Raw genomic sequence first — 25,411 nt, forward strand, 5'->3', positions numbered from 1 at the left:
TGAGCTCTACTTTCTTTTTTTTTTTTTTTTTTTTTTTTTTCTAAATGTACTGCTTAAAACTGCTCATTTTCAAAGCTACGTGGATTACTCAAGTGGTCAGTCTTCACTTGAAGTATAAAAGGATTAAGCAACACTTAGGCCCTGATACAGTGTAAATTAATCTGGAACCACTGATTAGAAAACCAGTGGAGTGTTGCTCTATGTTAAAAAGCAAACCCTGGAATATTCTCAATTTAAAAAAAAAAAACAAAACCCTAATGCTCAGAAATATTCTCATAGGAGTCCAGAAGGCAGCTGAATCTCAGCGTAAATATTTAAAGTTTTAATAACAAGATGTTTATGCAAGCTCATAAATCCGTGTGTGGCATAACTACCCAACATTTATACTGACATTGCTAATTTTGGCTTGTGTGGACAGAAGGAAGGCTCAAGTAAATAGTGCAGAGGATTGTTTTTCCAGACCTTGTCTTCCTCTGTCTGTTCAAAATTTCTAAGGCTAGCAGAGACGTTCAGTCAATAGTGGTATTTTTTTTCTTACTGTTCAGGATAGGTACCGCACAGGTAGCATGTATGCAGAAGTACTCCTGCAGCAAATGTCATTAGTCAACAGTTTTCTATTAAAAAAACCACAAGCACAGTCCAAGTTTCAATTTTATTTTTTTTTTTCTATTCAGAAGAGAATGTAACCACTCAGATAATGAAAAATGTTTGTTTTAGAGAGCAGTTTGTTTCTTTCCCATCCCCTGAAACTGAAATATGTCTTTCCTGCTCCCCAGGACATAGGTTTTGCAAGAGGAAAGTTTCACAACACGGCACCAGGCAGAGCATGTGCATGAACCACACACCAGCCAGGGAGAGCAGAAATGGTGCAGGAAATGAAACTACTGTAATTTCACAAGTTTTCACACACATAGCTGAATATAGACACAAGCTAGCTGAGAAGTGGAAGCAAAGTAGAGTTGATGTGGTTCATGAAATGCAGGGAGAGTGAGAAAAGCTCAGGTTGATATTTCATATGTATTAAAATAACTAAGGCAAATTTGAAAATCACCTACTTTTTAACTGAAAAAAATCAGCCTCAGCTCTGGGCAATCGAACAAAATAACGCTCCCATAAATCATCATTCACTTTGGTGTTGCACTGCCTCTGAAGTGCTGCCGCAGACAATATTTAAACATTTGAGGTGATCTATCAAGTTGCACTGCCAAGGTCCTTCGTATCTATATGAAGATTGGTGAGGTATTGGCACAGGCTGCCCTAGGAGATGGTGGAGTCACCATCTCTGGAGATGTTCAAGGAAAAGGTGGACATGGCACTGAGGGACATGGTTTAATGGGCATGGTGGTGGTGGGCTGATGGTTGAACTTGAAATCAGAGGTATTCCCCAACCTTAATTATGCTGTGATTCTGTCATCTACACATTTCAGGTGACTGCAGGCTTTGAATGATTGAAGAGCAAAACAGCAGACAGGCTGCTCTCTACCAGCTTTGAAGACAAAAGCATGCACTGCTGTAATTTCAAACAGAACCAGGAAAGACTTCATAAAGGCTGCCCAGAAATGTTTGCTATAGCCCTACCAGTAACAGTTCTGAGACCAGAAGTAAAAAGAGTACAAGATCATCAAAACTGTACCATTAAACATGTGAGATTCCACCTGCATACCAGGACCATGTTAAACAAGTTTGGTACAAGCCTAAGCAAGGAAAAATGCAAATTCAGAGGGAATGCTTCCAGCACCAAGTACAAATCGGTTCTCACATAGATTTTTGCATTGACTCTGGTAGGAATGAATGAACTGGGAGAGCAGGAGTGGCTTTTCTTCAATCTGTGCCTATGCGGGGAGACTGGCCACAAAGCATTATAAGAAACTACCCCTCTACCTCATCTGCATTGAGTCTCCCCTATTGAACTGAAAAATAGCTTGAAATGACTAGTCCCAATATGGCAGAAAACAAGCCATGGCTCCAGAGAAACATAGGCTTCCTCCTTTCATGCTGGCCATTGCAGCCAGATAAACACACAGACTCCAAAGGAACCCAACTATTTCAGTTGTATGGAGGAACTCTATGAAAATGAAGTACAAAGCTGGAAAATGATTTGATGTGGGATTGCCCCAGGCATGTTAAGAGAAAGGAGAGCCTTTATTATTTCTTCCTGAAAGTGAGATGGAAATCAGCTTGGTGAATTGGATTCCAGTGCCAGAAAGGCAGGCTGAAGGCTAACACTGGGGAACAGATCATAAGAAATGAGAGTCCTCAAAACTCAGCACTTCCAGTTTTGTGAAATACAAACTATATTTTAAAAAAGATATCCTCTAAATTCAAGGAACTTAAACAGTCACTATTGTATGAGCACCAGTCTTGTGCATAATAATAATACCGTATCCAAGATTACATTGCCTCCATTCTTCATTAAATCTCCTTAAATTTTACACTGTGATCCCTGCCACAACTTGACAAAGGCCTCCTCCCACCCACCCAAGTGTTGTCTTCTGTTGCATTCAGCACAAGCAGTTCTTCCTCCCAGTGATGCTATAGATGTTAATTTCAATAACATTGACTTAGCACAGCAATCTTAGAGAGACCATGCAACACCTTCAGACAGAGCCAACCTAATGACTTCCATCTTGCATTTATTATAAGAAATGCATCAACTTGCTTTAGCCTCCCAAAGCTAGGAGAAAGAGAGTGTTTTACTTCCAGTGGCATCAGTACCAGAGCATTATGAGAGGAACATTTCCAGAGCTTTTCAAGCAAGCCACTGTCATCTTCTGATAACTGTGTCAAAAATCATAGAATCCTAGAATCATAGAGTGGCCTGGATTGAAAAGGACCTCAAAGATCATCTAGTTTCAACCCTCCTGCAATGTGCAGGATCACCAACCACCAGCCCGGGCTGCCCAGAGCCACATCCAGCCTGGCCTTGAATGCCTCCAGAGACGGGGCATCCACAGCCTCCTTGGGCAACCTGTTCCAGTGCGTCACCAACCTCTGTGTGAAAAACTTCCTCCTAACTGATAGGTGATAGCAAAGATTCAGGTATAAAGAGCAGGTGATCTGCACCCATGCATTAAATTAGCACTCAGCAAGAGAATAGTCTGGTATTTTGGTAAGGAACCTGCAAACAAAAGGTGCAGCTTGGAAGATGATGCTGGCAATATTTATCCCAGTAGGTGCTCAGTCATTTAGAAAAAAATCACAATTTTAAGTAATTCAGCTTTCCTATATGTTCAATAAAGAAAAATAAAGTAACAAATTACAACAGAGATGTGGACAATATTTAATATTATTTGGAGGAATCAGCCATGCCACTGTGACAAAAGAATCTTGATTTAGATCCGTTTTTTTAATTCTTATGTTTGTGTGCATTGATAGAATAGAATAAGAAGTCCTTAAAGAGTCAAATGGATCCAACTTGAAGCTGTTTACAGCAAGAAGTCTTAAGTAACTGTGGGGAAACTAATTATTATTCTTCATTGATAGGTGAGGTGATTAGGAATGGGAAGGAAAATAGGAGTTCCCGATGTAGGTGAGGTCATTCATTTCTAAAGATGCCTCTGAACGAGAAGATGCCAATATGATAATTAAAAATGTCCATTTAGGAGCAAAAAATATCCTAAGAAATGACACTGGGAGATAACTGGGAGAAGTTAACCACAGATTTGCACACGGCCAGCAAGTGACACTTTCAATGGTTTTATCTGTATTTGGAAGCTAAAAGCCTAGAAGCGTCACACAACAAAGCAGGATCGAGTAAATTCAACTCTCCCTGCAGGCCTGTGAAATTTCAGTTACGGATGTGCCTTCCATTTTACATACCTAAATTACTTACTTCTTCCAAAGTATGAAGTGTAGAGGAAATTTCTAAGAATTTAAATGCAGGAATTTGCCAGTTAAAAAATGTTAAATGATGCCTCCACCAAATGAGGTAATCTAGAGAACTGAGATTTCTGCTTTGAGGTATCCACTTGCAGGGACCTAACAGCCTGGTTGGTGGTGGGGGTGAACTGTCTCAAAGAATTTTTTAACCCATCAAAGAATTTCATCTAAATGCAACTGAAGAAGTGGCTAAAGAATAATGAACAAAAGGAGCTGCATGCTCGAAGATGTTTCGGCACTCAGTGTATGCCTACTGGGTTCCATTCATTCCTGCAACCCTCAATGGAAAAACTGATGAAATAAAATTTAGACTATGTAAGCAACAATTTAAAATAAACCCAAAGCAAGGAAAGACCAGTATATTTGGAGATACTACAAGCGCATAAACGTGCTGCAGCCAGCTGGCAGACTGTGGGGCAGATAGTGTGCCAGAACAAACTATCCTCTGCCCTGGCAGTAGGCTTTGGCATGCTTTGCTGTCTGTTGAAGCTATACTTCCATGAGGGCTGGCAACACCGGCAGGGTCTCACCTGAGTTGTGCTCATCCAAGTGTGAACTCAGGGAGAGGTAGGGACAGAAAAGTGATAGGAAGTATGTGCTGAGGCAGGGAGAGGGACTTCTTGAAGCACGGGGTAGCTCAAGAAGTAGAGCTGAGACGGAAAAGAGCTGCAAGAAAACTCCTCCATCATGAAGACAAGGATTCAGGAGAAGACTGAGGAAACTACCCAAGGGAGGTGCCTGATAGCAGAGCTGTCTGTGCCAATAATTAACTACAGAGAGCTCTGTATGTCTTAGTTGGAGCCCATTATTGCGATTAGGGGTAGGACAGTCAGTGCCAAACTACAAGGACAACGTCCTCCAAGCAGGAACACAGAAGTGTAGTGTCAGACAGGGAGATATCAGCATGGAGAAGATGGAAGAGATGTGCTGGGCTGAGAGCCCTTGGCTGGAAATGATCTTTGCTACTTGATTTTAGTTTGGGGCTTGGGGAGTAAGGGAATGGGAGGAGAAAGATAAAAAGAGATTGTTTAGGGCAGCACAGCATTTCTGAATTCATACAGCAAGATTTGAATCCTTGTTTTAGTCTCCATAATGAAGTAGATTAAGTTTCTGCACTGCACGCTGCCTCCCAGGCTGGATCAGGATTCAGGAGGGCTCAGGGGCAGCTAGATTGGGTCCAACACTGAACTTTGTTCAGCAGTTAAGGAGTTCTCCAGTTTAAAAAACAACCAAACAACTAAACAACGACAACTGCACACAAAAATGTACAACATTCTCTCTACTAAACCTACCTCATCAGTGTTTTTCCTCTCTCATTACTTGAGCATTCTGTAATCAGAGCTAACAAATAATTGCCTATTATGTTGGTTCAGCCCCAAAGCAGCTGCCCAAGAGGAGCAGAAGTGAAACAGTCCCCAGCGCTACAAAAAATAACACATACTGAAAGAGAGGAATGGATTGAATACAGGAACAGGGTTCATCTGCTTTTCCATTCACTCCTGTATTTAACTCTATTACAGTTACTTTAAAGATGGAGATCTCAGTCAGTGCTGCAGCAGGATATTTTTTGAAGTCATTCCAGAATGTTTTACTGTGCCTTTCTTTTTCCCACTCTAATGGGAAAACCTAACAAACATACACACACACGCACATACGCACACCAAAAAAAAAAAAGCCTAAATTTTAAGAAAACATGTCAGTTATTTTATGTTCTCAAGGTTTTGGCAACAGGCAGATTTGGCAAGCAGCATCATGGCCAGGCAGCAGCTTTTAAGTTTATGGACACGAAGGCCAGTGACACAAGGCACATACACTCTGTATCACAGCTGCATGCTACTGAATTTCCACAGTGGGTCAGTGACTCAATTATATAAACAGTGAGAGTAAGAGATCAAATCATCCCCAACACAGGGGATCTATTAATAAAATAAAGTCATGCTGGGTAAGAAAAATCAAGAATAGGCTAAAGATGAGCTAAGAATATTCCCTGCTTAAAAGACAAATCTGAGTTTGAAATTACTGGCTCTAGTAAATGTGGCTTCAATATCTAATGCTTTTCGAAATATCATGCACTGCTTCACTGCACACATGAAATATTTTAATTGCTGTTATACAAGGAGGGATTGCAATACCTTACACAGTCTGTTTCTAACTCACACTTCTCATTTTACTTTGCTTCAAAAAAATCCTCAGATTGGTTTTAATCTCTATGGCATCTGAGCTATGATAACCATGCCCAAGAATGGTCAGCTAATTATCCTCAGTGAGTAATTACAAACACCGAGGAGTGTGGCTTTCTCCATCACCAGAATAAGTCAAGGTTTTTAAATTAGGGTTTTGACATAGTTTGCTAAGCTATTCAGTGAGAAAGATAGCACCAAATGCTTAATTTTTATAAAATGTACTAAGAACTAAGCAAAATCTTCTTTTACATGTGTTAAAGCATGCTAACTCTTTATTATAAAGTATAAGGACCTTCATTCACAATGAGTTGGGCTTTAAAATGCCATATAGCCCAGGTTGTTGAATGTTGTTGAATGCAAATAATTATGAGCCACAGTAAAGTTACAATTCCCTATTCAGACTCATATCACACTGAAGAGATAAGCAGCAAGAGAGGAGGAGTTAAAGAATCCTCTGTAAGAATAGGGTGAACATCACAATTGGCTGGTTTGTAAGAATTTATTGCTTGGCCTAGGCAATTTCTTTCATCAGTCAGTGTTTCATTTGTTTTCCAAGAGATAAAATTTCACTTGCCAATATCTAACTATCTCAAAACATAATAATATGATACAGTTTTCCTGGAAGCGTGGTCAAGGAATTTCCAATTGCCATCACATATTATCAGAGTGAGCCTTTAATATTACCTGCAAGACGCCCTCAGAAGTCTTGAAGAGTTCCACAGTTTTTGAAGCAACAGCTGGTTGAAAAACAAAACATATGCTGATCTTTGCTTAATTGTTGATCTGCATGTTGTCCCTCTTTTGGCTACTTCATGCTGTTCTATGCATGAAACTAGACTATCTACCTGGAAATATAAGTAGTCTAGACAGTGAGAACATGGCCTAATTTTTTAGTTTTATTTTAAAATGCCATGAGGAAATTATTTCTGAAGCAGCACAAGTTCCACGTACAGTTAAAATGGAAACTAAAAACATTGTTCCAAGACAGAAAGGAAACAGTCTCAAAATACTTAATAAATTTTCCATGCGTTCCTCCATCTGACGAGTTGCATTAATTTCACTGAACAAGGTGCATTCTCACCTCCCTAGTCTGTACGTATTTTAGACATGAAGAAATTAAACCCAAGTAGAAGTGAGAAAGTGAAAGCCTCTGAAAGCAGGTGTTTAAAGGGTCTTCTCAATCTGCTTGTAGCAGTGCTAGGTTTGGAGAAGACCTCAATCAGCACAAAGATCCTAATGACTGATTTGAATTTCTTATTCATATTCATGTTTGTTGAGCTGGTGGGTTGTTGTTTTTTTTCATTTTATGGTGAAATAGGAGAAATATTTGTACAAAATTTGTACTTGTGATCTAGGACAATGCACACAAGCCAGTTGTTGAGGCCAGCAATACTCATGAAGCAATGCTTTAGTACTAGATTGTGAAAATTGCAGAGCAACTCAAATGAACCCAGAATTTCAAGGGACACTCTTTACATCCCTCTAATTGGGTGGACACATCAATCCTTGTTAGAGCACCTCAGTGATCCATTTGTTGTTTAGTGAGGCATGTGCTGGAAGAGTCCACTGGCATGCCTTCAAGGGTCACAGAGAAGACACTTCCATTGAAATTAAAAATGTAGTTGTCTTTAGCAGCTTTTTAATAAACATGATTTCCATTTGACCCACATTAGAAGCTTGCTTTGTTAAGATTTAGAAAGAAATGTTTGTCCTTGCAAAAGAGCACAGGGGACTGTTAACATTCAGATCGGATTACTGTAGCGATTAGATATCATTAGCATCTGAGTTTCAGCTCAAAGTGAATATAGTTTCTTCCTCATCTCAAGGAGTTCTTCTCAAAGAGGCACCTTTCTTCTTCTCAGAGGCAGCAACCTTCATAGACACTAGAGTCCTCTGAGCCCTTTTAATGAAGGGGTTTTCCAATCAAACTTGCATTAAGCGAGAAGCGGGGGTGCTCCTATACCTCACTGGGTTTAGCTCTCTCACCAAGGGGCTTTGCAAGCTCCCAGCTTTGCCCCAGAATGCTGCTTACAAACAAGTGCTTCTGTCAGTCTGTTCTCCTGATGGCCTTTGCCATTCGTACCAGGGATGATATGCTGAGCCTTGTACTTGACATCTAAGTTACCTCATATTTTTTACAGGTTTAACTTCCTTTGTTGAATGCGAGTTTGTTTTACGGATGTAAAACTAGTAGAAAACGGGGGTTAGTGCCCTGTTCCCCGTAACAGAGGAAACACTGTTTTGCTATAAATGGAGTTTATACTGTCTGTTGGTGCTGAGGGTCTGACACCAGGCCTGTTCACATTTGCATGATACCTTCAGTCCCTATAATGTTACTTATTTGTAGAAGCGTGCGAAAGTAAGGTAGGCATATGTCCATGGCTGCTGCCATCTCTCCTGCTGAAATTGTATCTATTTGACTACCTACAGCCAAAGTTAAGAGGAACTGTTAGATTTTAAAAGCATTTCTGAAGAGTCATACGCACAAAATATAAGCTTTATAATGAAACTCATATATTTAATACTCTAAAATGTTATCTTAATTAAATTTAATTCAATTTAAAAGAATGGAGCAAGGATACTTGATACTCCAGGCAATGCAACATTGAAATTAGTACTGAGATAGCTAGTTGCAAGGCAGAATTACGAAGCACAAAGCAGGCCGTTGCATTGGTGCCCGCATTAGAGGAAGTAGCCGGGTAAAATACATGTGAAATTCTACAGCGGCTGCTAAACATTCTCAGAAGGATAAAATTAACTCACACAGAGCTTCCACATGAACGCAGCTGTGGTTCCACAAGGAACTCTGGCACTTGTAAAACTACCAAACATACTACATGCGTATCCCCGCTCTTATGGCTGCTGCATAAGCCAACGGAAATGTGTTGGTCCAGAGCTATAGATCTGATGGATTAGGACAGGTCCAACAGTTCTCCATTTCAGGATAAAACTGGGAAAGAAATGCACTTGCACTTAGTTTCTCAAAAATCCCATCAATAATCCTGCCTTACTATATTGCCTCAGAACATGGTGGAAAACAATTCTTGGGGAATTTTAGCAGGCAGGAATTACCTGACAGATTACTATATGAAAAGTTACTATAGTAGCTAGGCTCTCCTCATAAAACACAGCTTTACACAAGAGCAGTGCACTTCCCTCACTGCCCTGACAAACAGTCTCGTGTTTGGCCAACGAGCTGACTTGCCTCCGTCCAGCAAGTGTTACAGCTCTCCTGCAGCCAAATGGCTGACACGGCAGACATCACTCCAAAAATCTGCACAAACTGAAGCTCAGTTTTATGGCCATCATCAAAGTGAGCTAAGCGAGAAAACTACACGCGTCCATAAATTATGCTGAGCAAGCTATCTTCGGGATACAACATTTCATAAACAGTGCTAAGTTCCCATTTACAATGTCAAAGATTTCCTGCCCCAGCACCAGTGTAGCAATTTGCTATGTGCAGCTCAATTCGATTGCTGTCTTGCTGCTCTAATTCTATCGAGGAGTGTAATCTGTAGTCTCAATGACCTGGTTTGTAGTGGGCATCAGAAACTACAGATGAAACAGAAAATAACCCTTTATCTTGTGAAGCAAGCTATAAATGGCTCCTTTGAAGGGATTATAAATATGTATAAAGTATTAATTTTTTAGTCCCCTTCATTAAAACTGGTGGAAATCCCCCCAACTCCCCCTAGTCAGCATTAAATGAGCATTAAGAAACACTTGAAAGTATGAACCCAAGTTGTCAGCCTGATGTGATGGTTTTATCATTACAACCTACTCACTACTTTTAATACATGAATCAAAAGACAACATTAAAGAAAGAATTTAGTGAGCCTCCTGTAGCTCTCCTGCAGTGCCAGGATCGCAATATTCCTTCAGAGGTTTGGCTCCTGCCCAAGTCCAGAAGTGTCAGATGTTCTCAGGCATTTTTTTTCTCACCGCTACCACACTACTCACACCTGAGTTTTACACATTAGTTTCAACTCAAATGTAAACAAAAGAACTGCCGTATAAACCATAAGGGTTAGTGCTTGCTTTGCCTGAATCAAAATAACTTTAAACAAATAAATAAAGCTTAAAGTTTGACTTGGTCCTACTTTATGCAAAACATAAACTGACGTGTAAGAAGTAGATGGTCACTGCAGACCAGACTTAACTCACTTCTGAACTGTGCTGTCAGCTTGGACATACAGTGATCATTGGGCAGATTGAGACCTCTGGCAATGCAGAAATTCACTCATTAGAATTTAAACCAAAAAGGCACTTTACTGGAAAATTTCACAATTGCTTTTAATTTGCAGAAGTTTATGGAATTTTTTAAGATACAACCAAGCCAAATCAAACAGCTTGCTGTTTCCAGCGGGACGGGCCGGCTGCCCACTCCCTTCCCTCACAGCTGGCCTGGCTCTTGGCTGAGCCCTGGCTGAGGTGATCCCACTCAACCAGCTGGAAGCAAAGGAGCCCAGCCAATAACAGCAAACAGCGAGTGAAGGAGCACGCAGCACGACACCCAAAGGAGCTGCTAGGAGCATCCAACAGCACAGATGGAATTAGATCTCGTTTGAGTAAAAAATCTTGCAGCTTGAAACGTAAATTTCAAATTTCCACCCTAAGAATTTTGTCCCGGTATAAAGTAGTGGGACCAGCTCCTTGGTTAAGATGAGTACCAGGCACTCAATTGGCACTTGGGGACTTGAACATCTTTCTGGAAACTCCTACAAATCAAACACTGCAAAATAACAGAAGGGCTGCATATTTTATTTATGAATTCAAACAAAGACAATGCTTTAGCACTATAGCTACACAGCAGAAAGCACTCCAGTCCCCCAAAAGATCAGCATTTGAGGTATTTTTTTATGAGCTTTTGCAGTTGGACAGGCAAAGAATAGCCACAGGTTTAAGCCCTCTGCTTATAGAGAACCACTTAATCTATAAGTGTGGATATTTCAGCTCTTTATCCAGTTCAGGCTGAACCTCAGCGTTCAACACCTCAGACCACAGATGTTTTCCTGCCAATCAGTAGTTTATAGAGCATGGAGCAGTCAGTTTCAACAGCAGAGGCTCAGACTGACCCAACCAAGACTGGACAACAGTCTGCTGAGTATGCTGCTCACTGGCTGCATGAAGACAAGTCTAAACAACCAGCTGGAATTAGTAACAAAAATTTGAACCTTGGCTGTCTACATGGGTTAAATATATGTCAAATGATTAACTAGCCCAAACTGGGTAAGTTGACCTTTATATCAGCTAGATATATATGATTATTCCTACAGAAGCTGAGCTGTAAGAATTCATTTTCCAGCAGAAAACATTTCACAGGAAGATTCCCATCCAGTTCCATTATCCTGTTCAAATCTGAGATTTTTTAATTAAAATCTCTTAAAAAAAAAATCAAAACTATTCTTCTCTTGACTAGGAAGTGCTGATAGGATTTAATTTAAACCTTCCTCCTATCAGTATTACACTTCTCATTTGGTGAAAAAAAATGCATAGGATGTGGCACCTCACAGGAATCTACAAAATCTACCTAAGTATATCCAAATTTCAAGTAGTTCACACTACATTTTTGCATCAAGTTTTCTTACTGCGGCGCATCCTCAAGGTGTGTTACCAATAGGCATGAGATATATGCCTTTCTTTAATTAACACTCATTTGTCCACAGGCTTTCTATGCAAACTTTAGGTCATAAACCTCAAGCCTCTATGAACTGAGGATAGTTACATTACAGTAGAAAATTCTACTGTGGTAGATAGCAGTCTCAAAAGAAAACTCCAGTCCTGGAATACAAACGTGAGTGTTGATTTTAAAGTTCATGTTTATTTTCACTGGCCTGTCTCTTAAGTAGAAGAGGCTTTTGTAGAAGTGCACTAATTAAGCCAGCCAGCCATATCTGGTTTATACATGTCAGATATTTCTCTATAACAAACCAGTCCAGCTCTGGAGTTTAAACACTGGCATATGCATAATACTTGAAGATAAAAAAAACTATTTGCTAGAGCATACTCCCTGAAGTAGGTCATTTTCAGTGCTTCATTTTGCTTACTAACTGCTTATACTGAAGAGCAGTCATACTCACACCAGACTCATCTGAACTACAGCAAACTCCAATGCAGGATGCTGCCCCCAACCCACCTTGAGCAGCAGAACCCCATGACCATCCTCGTCCACTGTTCTCATTCAGCAGCTCTTGTACAGAGTTATGCTGCAGAAAAGCAAGAGAGTGCTTCCCACTACACATCAGAATGTTCTCCTCTACCTACCCTGTAACAAACCCTGATATAGCAGGATGGCCTGGTACACCTAGTTCACTCTCCCTACCCTCACACTGCTTTTACTAGGCTGGTTTCTCACATAGAGAAAAAAAAAAACAGTCTGCTCAGCCCCTTGTGCCAATTTATATGAGCTTATTAATATTAGTGAGACCTAGTGCCAGGGATTTTGTCTCTGACTAAAAGAATCTTAACCTAAGGCATTTTTATTTTTATTTTTTTCCTTTTCTGAGCTACCTACCCAACATGAAAATTGTACTTCTGCAGATTAAAAAGATAATTCTTCTTCCTCTTCAGGCAGTATGAAACTTGTCTTCAACATCAATACTATTCTTAAAAGAACTGAGGAAGAAAGGCAAACAGATGACAAAATGCTTTGATTTAATATTTTGGTAAATGCTTGAGTATTATGATTGCAAACATGAGCATCCCACGAAAGCATCATACCCAACCAGTGCTAACCACTCAAACCATCCCAATTAACCTGCAATTCCAGCAGCTCACAGCTCCAACTTTATTAGCAGAACTCAATCACAATCAAAGGATGGGCTCCATAATCAAGAAAAGTGGAATCAAGTCCACAGCTCCAGCTCTGCTCCCAGACTTGCCTCTCTCCATGAGACATTCATCTCGAGGATGCCAGCACACTGTTGTGAGTGGCTCGCAATCCATACTGAGCTGTGCAATCTGGCAATTAGCAGCCGAACAAAGGTGAGCATTTCCTCATCTCTAGTAACACCAAGATATGGGCAACAAGCCAAGAGTCTGATTCAGGCAGAAGCATACACACAACTCCTGCAATCGCTTCTAAAGAGCACACCACTATTTTCAGTAAGCACGTAGGGGAACTAAACAAATCTCAGGTTGCCCTCAGGTACAAGAGGCAGACTCATTTCAAACTCAGTCCCAAATAGCTGCAGAACGGGCAGCCCCTGTATCGATCCAGGAACTTCAACTGCAGCTGCCTACCTGCACACAAAATAGAATGCAGAGGTGTTTGTTCAGCTAAATGTTATGTCTATTCAAAACCATTTATGAATACACATCAAGGATTTCGTTAGAAATGAGCCCAATTTATATCAGGCTTAACCTTCAATGCTATTGTTATTATGCCCTTAAGTTTGAGCAGCCATGTGGAGAAAGTGTGTGTATAACCTTTGTTACACAGCTAGATCCTCCACTCATCTGTGGGACAACCTCACAAACCTTTCTGCAGCCTATAGATTAAGTAACAAAGGATGTCCTAGTGTCATACCAGTCAGCACTGCAGACTTTCTCAGCTGTAGTTACAACATTTTATTCTGGGCTTACACAGCAGAAGTTTCAAGTGTACCCACATGACTACATATCATCGTCTTGAAATAAAATTTAGGAACTAAAAAGCCTTGGTAATTTTTGTAAGCTTTACTCCCCTTCTTTTACATCAGCCTCTGAAGAGTGGCCTCAAATGTACAGCACATCGCAAGCATTCTGTTGGAAATACTCAACAGAGATCTGTCTAACAGCCTGTGCTGTCCAAAATCAATAAATTAAATCTCTTTGTATCTGCTTTAGAAAAGCTTTATTTGTGCATTTTGTATTCACAGTTTATCTTTTGATCTCTATAATTCTGTGATTTTAAGAGAGACTGCTAATAAACTGGTGCATTTGGGAATGACTTTCTTTCAATGGAACTTATTTCCCTGCACTCCAGCACAAGCTCACTCCAAAGGTCCCTGGTGTGCCTCATCCCACAAACTGTAGGGCTGACAGGGACCCCAAAAGCAGTGTGAACAATCCCCCTTCTTACTCTGGTAAGTTCATGACTTACACTGAAGTGATGTCTCGCTGGTGATATTTACCTGGTCTTAAAATAATTATCCTCTTCTTTACACTGCTCAAAACCAACTTGTTCATTTTTCCCTTCACAGATCCTATTGATCATTCACATTGTTTATGCAGGCACCCATTTGAATGGTGTCTCTCTTTTATGTTGCAAATCACCCATGCACGTAATATGTTTAAATGTCCAACGTGTAGTACATGAAAAGAAATTTTTAACTGTCCATTTTAGGATAGTGATAAATAAATTTATTCTTACTTCGGTAGCAAACATTTAGCACAACATGAAGTATTCTTGCCCATCACTGGTCAACAAAATCTTCTTCATGGTTATTCTGACCATGTGGCTACAGACTAGTCTTTCTTAGAAATGTTTCCACAGAAAATTATTTTTTACAGTGATTTATAAATTTCACATTATTCTTATCATTTTAATCTAGGTTACTGACCATCTTCCATCTGTTACAGAGCAAAGGACAAATATTTTCCACACGCAGCCTGAAGTCATGTTTATCTATTTGAACATTGGCAGCCCCATTTCTTACATTCAGCACAATCACCTCCCAGTCCTCCAGTGGTAGAACAGAGAGATTCCTCCTTGTCTTCATGAGAGATCTGAAGATGACTGGAAGTTACGAGGTGTACTGTTAAGGTAAACTTATTCCCCCATATTCATTAAGATGAGCTCCCTCTATTTTTTATTTCAGATGAAGGGCAACAGGGGGCTATTCCCAGCTGTAGAAACAGTCTGTTTAGGAACTGTGGGCAGATTTAACCACGAACAGCTAGATGTTCGAGAGACGCAAAGTTATATTTAACTGTCTCCGTAGCTAATTAGGTCAAGGAAGCAGAATCATATCACTAGATTAATTAAGATGAGATGGGGCATTTGTAATAGTTAAGTTAGGTATTTGGTCTCCTTTCCAGTGTAGGGAGACAATGATCATTGCAAGTGCAGCAGCTGATGGCTGGTACTTCAGATCACGTGTGCCCCAAAGACACAGACCCACCAAAGCCACCGACCCACCAAAGCCACCAACCACAGAAACTTCAATGCACAGTCTCATTTCATGTGTTTGCTTTATGAAGGCAACTCATTTGGCCAGAGGTCTTTTTTCCCTGGGAGAATCCCTGAGACTACTCGCAAGAGAGGTTTCTGGACAAGCAGGGTGGAACAGGCAAGAGGTGCTGCAGTTTAGTAGCAGAACCACCATAATGCCATGAGGGGCCTAATGTGGGACTGCAGCCAGGCTCTAGAGGCATTGGAAAGGCACATCAGGACCAGGGAGCCCTGCATAAATTTGCTATGACTCAAAAAAAAACCAAAAAAACAAACCAACAACAAAATCAACCCAAAAAACAGCATACTTGAAATCGAAGCTATACTTTAGAAAAAAAAAAAGTGTATATATTTGCCATCCTTAATTCATTTAGCCTGAATGTGGTACTCATCTTGATGGCATTCATAATGAATTTGCATGGCAATTGTGCTGTTGTCTCTATTATTTATAAATGTGATACATTATCTAGGCACAATGAACATTTCCAGCAATAAGAAGTGGGTCCAAAGTAAGGTATCTCTCTGGAAGAAACTCAGGCCAGCTACTGGCCTTTGTGCAATATGTTGCCCAGCAAAGCCACAACTTGACAGATGAGCTATATCTATTATAAGAGCAAATATTTCCCCTGAATATGTGTTTTGGAAGATTTTGCAACTCACTGATGTAGTTTAATTGTGATCTTGCAGCAATTTTTTTGTCCTACAAGAATCAAACAAGTCTAGTTCCTCTGGAAAACAAGACAAGCAAGGCAAGCTAAAAGATTTTTTTTAATTTAGTCTTGAGCCCATTTTGCTTAAAAATGAAGTATCAAGTAAAAAGGGAAAAAAAAAAAAATCTAATTCCCTTCCAGTCAGCAGAAGAAACCACATGAATATGTTTTTCAAGTGATAAAAAGTTAAAAGGATTGAATGCTTTGGGTTGGAAGAGCACCAAGATGTCTATATTCCATAAGATTTGCATAAAATGCTGTTTAAGATCAAGTTCTCATGTTGATATGATCTCATTCTAGTGGAAATCTAGATTTAGGAGCCATATCCATGCAAAAAGTTGGGGTTTTGTAACGTTATGAGTCTAAGAGTTTAAAATTAAAGTTTGGCAATAAATCATTCTGTTCACATATTCCTGCTTATGACAGGGAATGAGATTACACTTTATCTTATAGCATAGATCTTACTGCATTCTGTACACCTGCACATGTTCCATGTTAGCGTGTGATTAACAAGATGTTCTGTGAAACACGTTGTCTTAGTTCACAGCTGAAAATACAGACTTCTAGAGAAGACAGTCAAAGGAAACACCAACATAACCAGTGTGATGATTAGCTGAAATTAAAAAATGTTATCTACCCCAAGAATACAAGGAAGAACAAAGTTTGCTAAAAAAAAAATATGAATGAGATGTACTAGCTTGAAGACATTTGATTTTTTTTTTTTACTGCAACACATTTAGAAAGACATGGTATGTATGGAGGTACATAAGGGATAATGCAGTGTTTCTATAAGAAAATATATGGAGTGGCTTCTTTAACCAGAAGCAAGTGTGCAAAAGGGCTTCATATTTGAATAGAAAGGAAATAAAGGCTGCTGAGATAAATATTTCTGTTCTCAAACTGTAAATTTGCTGCCATTATTTCAAAGCAAACTCCTGTATACACTTTTTTCTTAACTACAAATCTGTTAGTACAGGACTGGTGAGACTTTTCATTCCTTCCTCTTCCCCTCTTAGCTCTGTACTTTAGATTGTGAGGGGCTTACATAGTCAGTGGCTGTGAGAGGGCACACGAAGCCACTTAATCTCCCTCAATACCATCCTCCATGTACCAACTCTGTAGCAGAATGGAGGTGGCAAGTACATAATGTCATAATGTTTAGCCTTTTTTGAGCAAGGGGGATCCATTATATTTGTCATTTGTTGACTCAATACGTTTGCTTTCCTTCATAACGCCTTGGTAACAGCATTGTTTCAAGAGATGTTTACAAGAACAAATACCTGTAGGTGATTTGCAGTGTAGTTTGAACCCTTAGTAACAGGAGCTACCTCAGAACTGAAGACACTTTCAAGACATTATGGCTTTGTGGGTTGCCAATACACTGCACTGTTTGGCCAGGAATGAGAGATCTTGAGGAGTGCCACTTTTGTTGCCATTGCTGTCAGTAGTTTATTCATGAATCCACCCTTAGCTGCCTTGTCCAGAGAAAAGAATGAGAGTTGAACTTCCAGAGTTGAACTTCCAGCAATCTATTAATTATTCTTGTGCTTACTGAAAAAAATACTATTATGTTCATTTTCTTGAGCATTGTTGTAGATTTTAATGCTACACACACCAGAAAAGAGTATCTGCAGGTGAGCTATTGTATTTAAATGCATAGGGCAGCACTGACTTAGATTGGTTCTGAAAATATCATTTACAAAGGCAATGTCATCAGTTCAAAGCAACTGGAGGTAAAGCTTGAGCCACTATGCAGAAAGCTGAATGCTCTTCTAAATATCACTTAGGGAGGTGGGCAAAGAGGATAACACTAAAATGATTATTTTAGCAATTATAATACTGATGGAATATCAAGCGGCTTAGAAAGGGTACATCTGCACTGTAGAATGGTTTTCCTCAAGAAGAATATCCCTGAGGGCAGGAAAGGAGAAAGGCACAGTATAGGAATAGAAAACAAGTAAGTCTTTCTTACCAAAATCTGTATCCATGAATGGCATCAGATTCAACAGAAAACACTGTCTGCCAAGAAAACTCCTTCACATGCTCCTTGACCTCTTATGTCCTATAGACACCAGGATACTCTTGGCTACAAATGTTGAAGTTATGCAGAGTATATCCCAGCTGCATCATATGAGGGAAAATTCACCACATTTGCTTCAGCCCACTAATTTATGCACGTGAAGTAGAGGCTCACAGATTATCCCAAGCACTCAGAGACACTGCGGAGGCCATGCTGACTATATGTGCTCCTAGTGAAAGCTCCAAGTGAAACAAAGCTATGAACCTCACTGTGTTCTACTCCCACTCAAGCAAAGGATGGAATGGAAGAAGCTGGGAAGTCTGGCCAGATTTTCATTTTTAGTCTTTGGAAACCTGTTGTCTCCCTGCCTTCATAGGCCTCTTAGATCTGGAAAAGAAAGCAAAAGTCAGCGAGCAGCTCGCTTGCACACCCCGCAGTGAGGCCAGCTGCTCCCAGAGGTGCACAGCAAGCACACCAGGCTGAATGGTGCTGCTGGAGAACCAACTCCACTCTCCTGGCCTATCTGCTGGAGAAACCTGTTGTTTAGAGCAGCTAGCACATCTTCCCTATTTCTCTTTGTTGTGAAAGCAAGATACCAGAAAAGCTGCTTTCACCATCCCAGAGCTCACTGAATTTATTTCCTCCCACCAGCTCAGTGCAACCACTATCAGCAGTCAGTCATGCACTTACCAATGCTGGCTGAAGTACAAGCAACAGGAAACTGCATAGTAGTGGGGAATGCCACCATCACCTGAGCACCATGTCTAGCAGTGACAGGTTTCATCCTCCCGATTTGCAGACTCCTAGTTTTGTACCACCTTCAGCCTGCTTTTTCACTTGTTTTGGTTTTCTCCCAGGATGACATGTTTAACTGATTTGAGTAATTGTGATTACAGGAAGCAGATGTAGCATTTCTCAAACTCCAGCCTATCTTGGATAAACAGCTGTACCAAAGTGTTTGTCATGACTTTACTCTCCTGCATGTTCTTTTTTAACCGTGGGTTTTCTCAACTTTCCACATGATAATTTACTCTTGTTTTGTGTGTGCTTCCCTCAGGTAGTGAGATAGTGAGACACGTATCATTTCTATTATTGTTGATGTGTTCTTTGTTTTCTCTAACACGGCTTCATTTCTTCTCCATAGTTCGGCAACCATCTTAAATATCTGGCAGATGCATTTGTACAGCATTCTGCTGTGTGACCATCAGCTTTATCCTAAAACAGTTAATAAAGGCAAGCTGTAATTTTGAGTGTAAGCCTCTCCTTTAGCAGCCAATCTCATAAGGAAAACAGTAAGAGCAGAAAATAATCTGACAAAACAGGCTTTAGCCTTTGCATACCATTGAGCATTTAAGGACTGTTGGAACAGAAGATGGCCAGCAGCTCTCTGATTTTACTACTTGAACAGGAGCAGCTTCCATTTGTCATAAAAAGTCATGAGGGCAGATACTTCTGCCATTAAAAGTAATCCTGTGGGAAGCTTTGCCACTGCAGACATTTGGTTTTTGCCTAGAGTAAAAAGTTACACTTCAATGTTGTATTCATAACCTCTTGATGCCATTGTGTAGGTATTACAAGCAGCATCGTGATCTCATGAGCAAGTCTCCATCAACGTACCTCTGCAAGCAGCAAAAGGTAGCAGGTTAAGGCCCAGTCTTACTGCACATTCAGCAAGTCATTCATCAAAGCAAAGCTCGTACCACAGCCCAACAATTTACATTAAGTCCCAAATGGATGCCGCTCTGAAGAGCAGTTAGGGAATTGCTCATAAAATTATATCTTCTGAAAATACGTTCAAATTCCTGCAGGGTAAAAAATAAAATAAAGTAAATCCCTGTGGCGCTATTACCAGGCTAAACCCTAAACTATGCAACACGTGACCCCAAAGCATGTGTCTTTCTCAGCACTACCGCATTGAGCTTGGCAGCCAACACCCTGCAAAGCCGGGTCAGCGATGCAGGCTGCTTCAGTTCTGCTCTGCAGAACACAACGCCAAACACATCAAAAGAGATCTGCCTCCGATTTATATCCTAAGACAGAAGGGTTTTATTAATAAAACTGTTTCCTCAGACTTAAATTCCTTTAACCGTACTTAAGAGGGAGTTACTACACATCTTGCCCCCAGGCGAAACATGACCATTCCACACATGTTAAAAATCAGTATCTCTTTACGTTTATTGGTGTGTCAAAGGATTTCTTCTTTAGACTGTGGCAAGTTGGGAATCTTTCATGTCTGAGGAACCATCTCTATCAACTGGTTTCTATTTTGAACTTATGAATTTTCATATCGCATAACCAACGGTTACATTTTTATAATAATCACATCTCTCCATCTTGAAGTAAGAGGCTTAGCAGGCATCGCGCTTTAAGGACAGCTGTGGGATACGAGATGCTGCAGAGAAGACTTTGAAGCTCTCTCCATTCCACACGAGGTGTTTCTCCCCTTCCATCCCCCTGCACTTCTGTTAATCTTGAAAGCATTTCCTACTAATGCATGAAACCTCTATTATGCCGCATATGGTTTCTATTTTCAAGTCTCTAATGATTTCAGGAATTTCTTTGATTTCTCTAGTTGTTACCTCATTCCTGTCATTCTTGATTGACAGAAGAAACAAACCCTAGCCCCTCCTAAGCTTTATTTCCTTACTCATGAAGCTGTCTTGATGGATGTAGAAGTTCAAAATGGCCTTTGTAGGAAGGAAGGTGGGGTCTCAACCATGGCTAAATAGATCTGTGTTACATTTGAATAGCACCCACTTTTCTTACTTGGAGAACTGAGGCGTTAACCATCAAATCTGCAGTGTGCCTAAGGATGCTACATTCACATCTACAGACCTATGTCAGCACCGAGGGTGTCGTACAAATCCGTACGCACAAATAGAGCATTCCCAGAAAGAAATACTCCACAGTTCTTGTTTTCATCAAATTTCCAAATCATTAGCAGCCAAATGGTGGCCAGACCCCAGCAAACACAGCCACACAGAGTTCTCCCACGATGCCACGGCAATGCCTGGTTCTGCCCTGCAGCTCCTGCGCTGTGCCAGCTCCGTGTGCCCTGTCCACGTGTGGATGCCAGCACAAGGCAAGGACTGAGCCTCGTTCAGCCTCAAGCTGCCCTTCTGTGGTTCGTGGTTCACTGCATTGGGCAAAGCTCTCGTTGGAACACAGCACGCATACAAAAGGGTTCGCTCGGAAAATTCAATTTATTGCAGAGACTTCATGTTGAAGGATCAAAACAGACAAATGCTTAAGGACAGTTCTGGTGGCAGCTTTGAAATTATGGAGAGATTCTGTAATCTCAAGGAGGAGTATGTTCCAAAGGTATGTCCGCTCAGAGACAAATCTATCTCTTACTACCATGTTCCTAAAGCAGCGGCTATTGTACTTCAATTGGAAAGAAGGATGGAAAGAGAGGAGGGGGGAAAAAAGCCAACACCAAATCATTGCTTCGTGTACCAACAGCACCAGTAGATGAACCAGTTCTAATGCTGATTCCATTTAACTGGATGTGATACTCTCAGAGATTCCTATCAGCAGAAGAAAGGGCTGTGTGATTGCTTCTTGGCAGCGGCGTGTAACAAATCCCCCAATTACACAATCGGCTGTCTCATACATGGAGGACACAAGAACAGGCAGAGCCACCATGAATTTCCCATCTCTTTGGGTTCATTCCATCCAGAGAACATCAGTGCTCTGCACCAGCGAAACCCGAACAGCCCCGCTAAAGAAAATATTCACGGCATACAGTCCCACCGGCACAGAGATGACAAAGCAACGCTGCTCACTCGCGTGGCGCTCCGTGAGACAATGAGCAGGAACAGCAGTGCCGAGCCCTTTGGTCACCCCCCGCCTTTTCCTCTCCCTCCCACCCCAGTGAAAGCTCGGGGCAGTTCTCTGATGCCTGACACCCCTGGACACAAAGGGGCTGCATGGGCAGCATCTCCTCGGGACTGCCGCACAGCAGCAGTAGTTGCCGCATCGCTCCCACATGGCATTCCTAACCCCAAACCCATGTCTGGAGCTTGGGCTGCACCCAGCAGGCAGAGAGGTGGCACTGGGGTGTGTGAAGGCTCCAGGAGTGACTTCAGCTGAGAATACAGAAGGATCGTAACCTGAGGCCTTGGGGCGGGTGTTTTCCAGCTAATCACAGAACCATGGGGGTTGGAAGGGTCCTCCAGCGATCATAGAATCCAACAGCCTTCTAAAGCAGGTTCCCTAAGGCAGGTAATCCAGATGGCCACCTGGAAGGCTGAGGGCTGGGCTGGGAGCCAGAAGCTCATTGCTCTGCATTTCAGGCATCTATAGAACCTGACTAGTGTTCATAGGGGAAGCAGTCAAACCCATGGCCACCCTCATGAGGAGCCCACTCGCACCATTCTTTTGTCATCTCTACGCTTGATGAGAACATCACTTCTCTCATCGGAAACAGACGAGCCATTCGCTGACAAAATTACCCCACTACAGCAGGCTGCAGAATGCCCACCACACACAGAAACACGTGTCTCAATTTGGGGCAGGGGCACCCAATGGGGCGGAGGAAGGATAAGCAGTAGCGCCGATAGCGAGACGCAACCATTCGAACAAAAGAGATTCCAAGATGTCGCACTGAGAAAATCTTCCTGCGGAGAGCTCCCCCCCCTCCCGTCCCTCCCTAGCCCCCCTTTCCCGGCAGCGGGGGATGCTCGGGGGCTGTGGGCACACGGGTGGCTCCCCCTGGCGCGGCCGCATCGCTACGCGGGGTGGAACCGCAGCGCGGAAAACACCGCCGAAAGGACCCGAGCGCGGACGACGGGGCTCCCTAGGTCCAGGAAGGGGGACCTTCCCCATTTTCCTTCGGTGCCGAAGGGTTATTTTGCGGGGTCGAGGAGAGAGAGAAGGGGCTTTTGGAAATAGCGGGCAGTGCCGCGCGAGATGCGCACCGCGGGTGGGGAGCGGGCTGGGGGGCGCGGGGAAGCTCCACCATCTCTCCACTGCCCCGTGCGGGGCCGGAGCGCGGCGAGGAGCCGGGGGGGGAGTCCCTCCAGGTCCCTCGAGGGGGGGCGGGGGCTGTGGGGGGCGGCTTTGTTCCATCCCGGGCCCGATCCCCGACGGGGCGGGCTCCGCGCCCCCGCCCCGCGCATGCGCCGGGCAGAGACAAAGGAGCGGGCGCTGGCGGCCCCCCCCCGCGCGGCAGTGGGTCGAGGCAGGGGGATGTGGCGCGTGTGCCCGGCAGCGGGGCGAGGACACGCGTGTTCGTGGGGAGAGACGGAGGAGAGAAGGCAGCGAGGTGCTGGGGATGTGCGGCTTCCTGGGGAAGGTGGGGAGGAAAAGTGGGGGAAGAGGGATGAAAAACGGTGAAGAGGAATCTCCAGGGAGAAGAAGAAGGCGCTCGATGAATATTCATGGATGGGAGCCGGGCGCTGGGGCAGCGCAGCCCCCCGTACCCCGATACCCCCACCCACCCACTGCCGCGTCCCGCGCCCGGTGCCGGGAGGTCCCGCCCGGCAGGGAACCATCGCGCTGCCGCCCCCACAAGGAACCCCCCCCGCCCCGCGTCCAGCTCCCACCGTAGGATTCGGGGGTGCGCTGAGACTGCGGGTTTTCTCCGCTCATTGTTAAGAAATCGGGCGCAAAACCCTCTCGTTCCCACCACACCCATCCCTTCCTGCCCCCCGCCCCCCATCCCGAGAAAGCGCCATCGGGCATTTAAAACCCCACGGCATCGCCCTCGGTCCGCTGTGTGCCTCGAAACCGCTCCCGGGCGCCGTCCATCTCTCGAGGAACCGCTCTCCCCACTCCCCTCGCATCCCCGCACCGGGCGGGAGGGATAAAGCACGGCGGGCTCGAAGCCCCCCGCTCCGCTGCCCATCGCCACGCGCGGGTCGCGCCGCTCCTTACCCCGCGTGCTGCCGCTGCCGCTCTCTGTGCCTGTGCCGCGCTGCCGCCCGCCCCGCGCAGCCCGGAGCCGCTGTGCGCTGCGGCTGCCGCTCGCTCGCCGGGCGCGGAGTGCCTCGCGCTGCTGCTGGAGCACTGCCGCCGCTACCGCGGCTGCTGCCTCTGCATTTCTCGCTCTCGCTCTCTCTCTCCCCCCTCCCTCTCTCTCCTCCCTCCCCCCTTCCCTGTGACAGTCTGTGGGCAGTTCAAAAGCCACACGCACTTATTTATTTATTTCCCGGCCCGGCGGGCGGGGGTAGGGGAGAGAGGGGTGCGCTGCGCGGCGCTCGCGCGTAGGGGGCGCACGGGGCCGGGATGTGAAATAGGGGGGGGCCGCACGCGCATCTTGCAGCCTTATATATCCCATCTCCCCCCGAAAATAAAGCGATCTCGGGGAGGACGGTGCCGTCGAAGAGGGGCAGGGAGCGGCTCCTGAAAGGCGCGGCGGTGCGGAGCTCTCCGCTGCCCCTCCACTCTCCCTCCCCACCTACGGAGCTGGGAGCCGCGGCGGGTGGAGGGGCTGCAGATCCCCCCACGAGAGAACCCGTACAAGAGGTTCTCTGCCGCAGAACAAAAGGCAGGACACGGAGGGACGCGGTCCGGGTATCGAGGCACGGAGTTCTCCGGGGCCCGAGGTGCGCTGCCCCCGGCCCCCCCACCCTCCCCAGCCCCGCCGGCGCCGCACCGCTCCCCCCACCCCGCCACCTCGGCCCCCGCCCGCATGGCGATGCGCGGAGCTGGGGCGCCCCCTGCTCGGCGTCGGGGCGGCACCGCCTGCGTTGCGCTGCGCTGCGGTGCGCTGCGGTTCGGCACGCCCTTTTTATCCCTTTTTCTTTTCCTTTTTTTTTTTCTTTTTGGTTGTTTTTTTTTTTTTTTTCTTTTTGCATCCCCGCCCCGCAGTGTGCCACACCTGCCCGAGCTCTGCCGAGTGACTTTGGGTAATCTAGGAAAGAAGAAACGGGACACACATACACACACATACAAAAAAGGCAGCAATGCCACTAGGCGTGCCGGATCCGGCGGGCGGGGCCACGCCATCGCCCCACTGCCACGGGAGCGGCGTGGAACGATGCGGCAGAGGGGGAGAAGCGGGCGGTGCTGCAGGGCCGTGAGCTCGGGGTGTGGGTGCTTCTCTGGGGACAGCGATCTCTGAATGCACGTAGCCCAAATGCGGAAGGCATCCAACGCTCCCTTTGCCGCTTTCCTGCATGAACACACCCTATAGATGTGATCGATTTCATAGAATCGGAGGATCTTTTGAGTTGGAAAGGATCCCTAGAGGTCATCTAGTCTGATCCCCTTGCAATGAACAGGGACATCCACAAGTCTAGCAGGTGGCTCTGAGCTCCGTCCAGCCTGACCTGGAATTTAGACAAATGTGGGTCCCCAAATCACAGAATCACAGAATCATAGAATCACCAACGTTGCAAAAGACCTGCAAGATCATCCAGTCCAACCATCCACCTACTGCCAATATTCTCCCACTAAACCACGGGGATTTAAATCTGCCTTTGGATATTCTTTTGTCCTAACCAGAGATGTGTGGGGTGTC

General features: G+C 43.9%; 2 protein-coding genes across 2 annotated transcripts in view; both read right to left on the reverse strand.

Moving 5' to 3' along the window:
- LOC146544633 (uncharacterized) overlaps positions 1 to 23,817 on the reverse strand; it is a 41,239-nt gene extending 17,422 nt beyond the window's left edge. Inside the window, exons 1-2 of the mRNA XM_085220423.1 lie at positions 18,637 to 23,817; positions 1 to 18,333 (exon numbers count right to left, since the gene is read on the reverse strand). The exon at positions 1 to 18,333 is cut by the window's left edge and continues 17,422 nt beyond it. Of these exons, the coding sequence (XP_085076549.1) occupies positions 22,745 to 23,794 (1,050 nt within the window). The 5' untranslated portion in view covers positions 23,795 to 23,817 and the 3' untranslated portion in view covers positions 1 to 18,333; positions 18,637 to 22,744. The remainder of the gene's footprint in view (positions 18,334 to 18,636) is intronic.
- BASP1 (brain abundant membrane attached signal protein 1) overlaps positions 1 to 24,040 on the reverse strand; it is a 48,271-nt gene extending 24,231 nt beyond the window's left edge. Inside the window, exon 1 of the mRNA XM_085220424.1 lies at positions 23,824 to 24,040. The gene's annotated coding sequence lies outside the window, so the exon portion shown is untranslated. The remainder of the gene's footprint in view (positions 1 to 23,823) is intronic.
- Between the last annotated feature and the right edge of the window lie 1,371 nt (positions 24,041 to 25,411).

Source organism: Meleagris gallopavo, chromosome 3 (genome assembly GCF_905368555.1).
Source record: "Meleagris gallopavo chromosome 3, MGAL_WU_HG_1.1, whole genome shotgun sequence".
In the NCBI taxonomy this organism is placed as follows: Eukaryota; Metazoa; Chordata; class Aves; order Galliformes; family Phasianidae; genus Meleagris; species Meleagris gallopavo.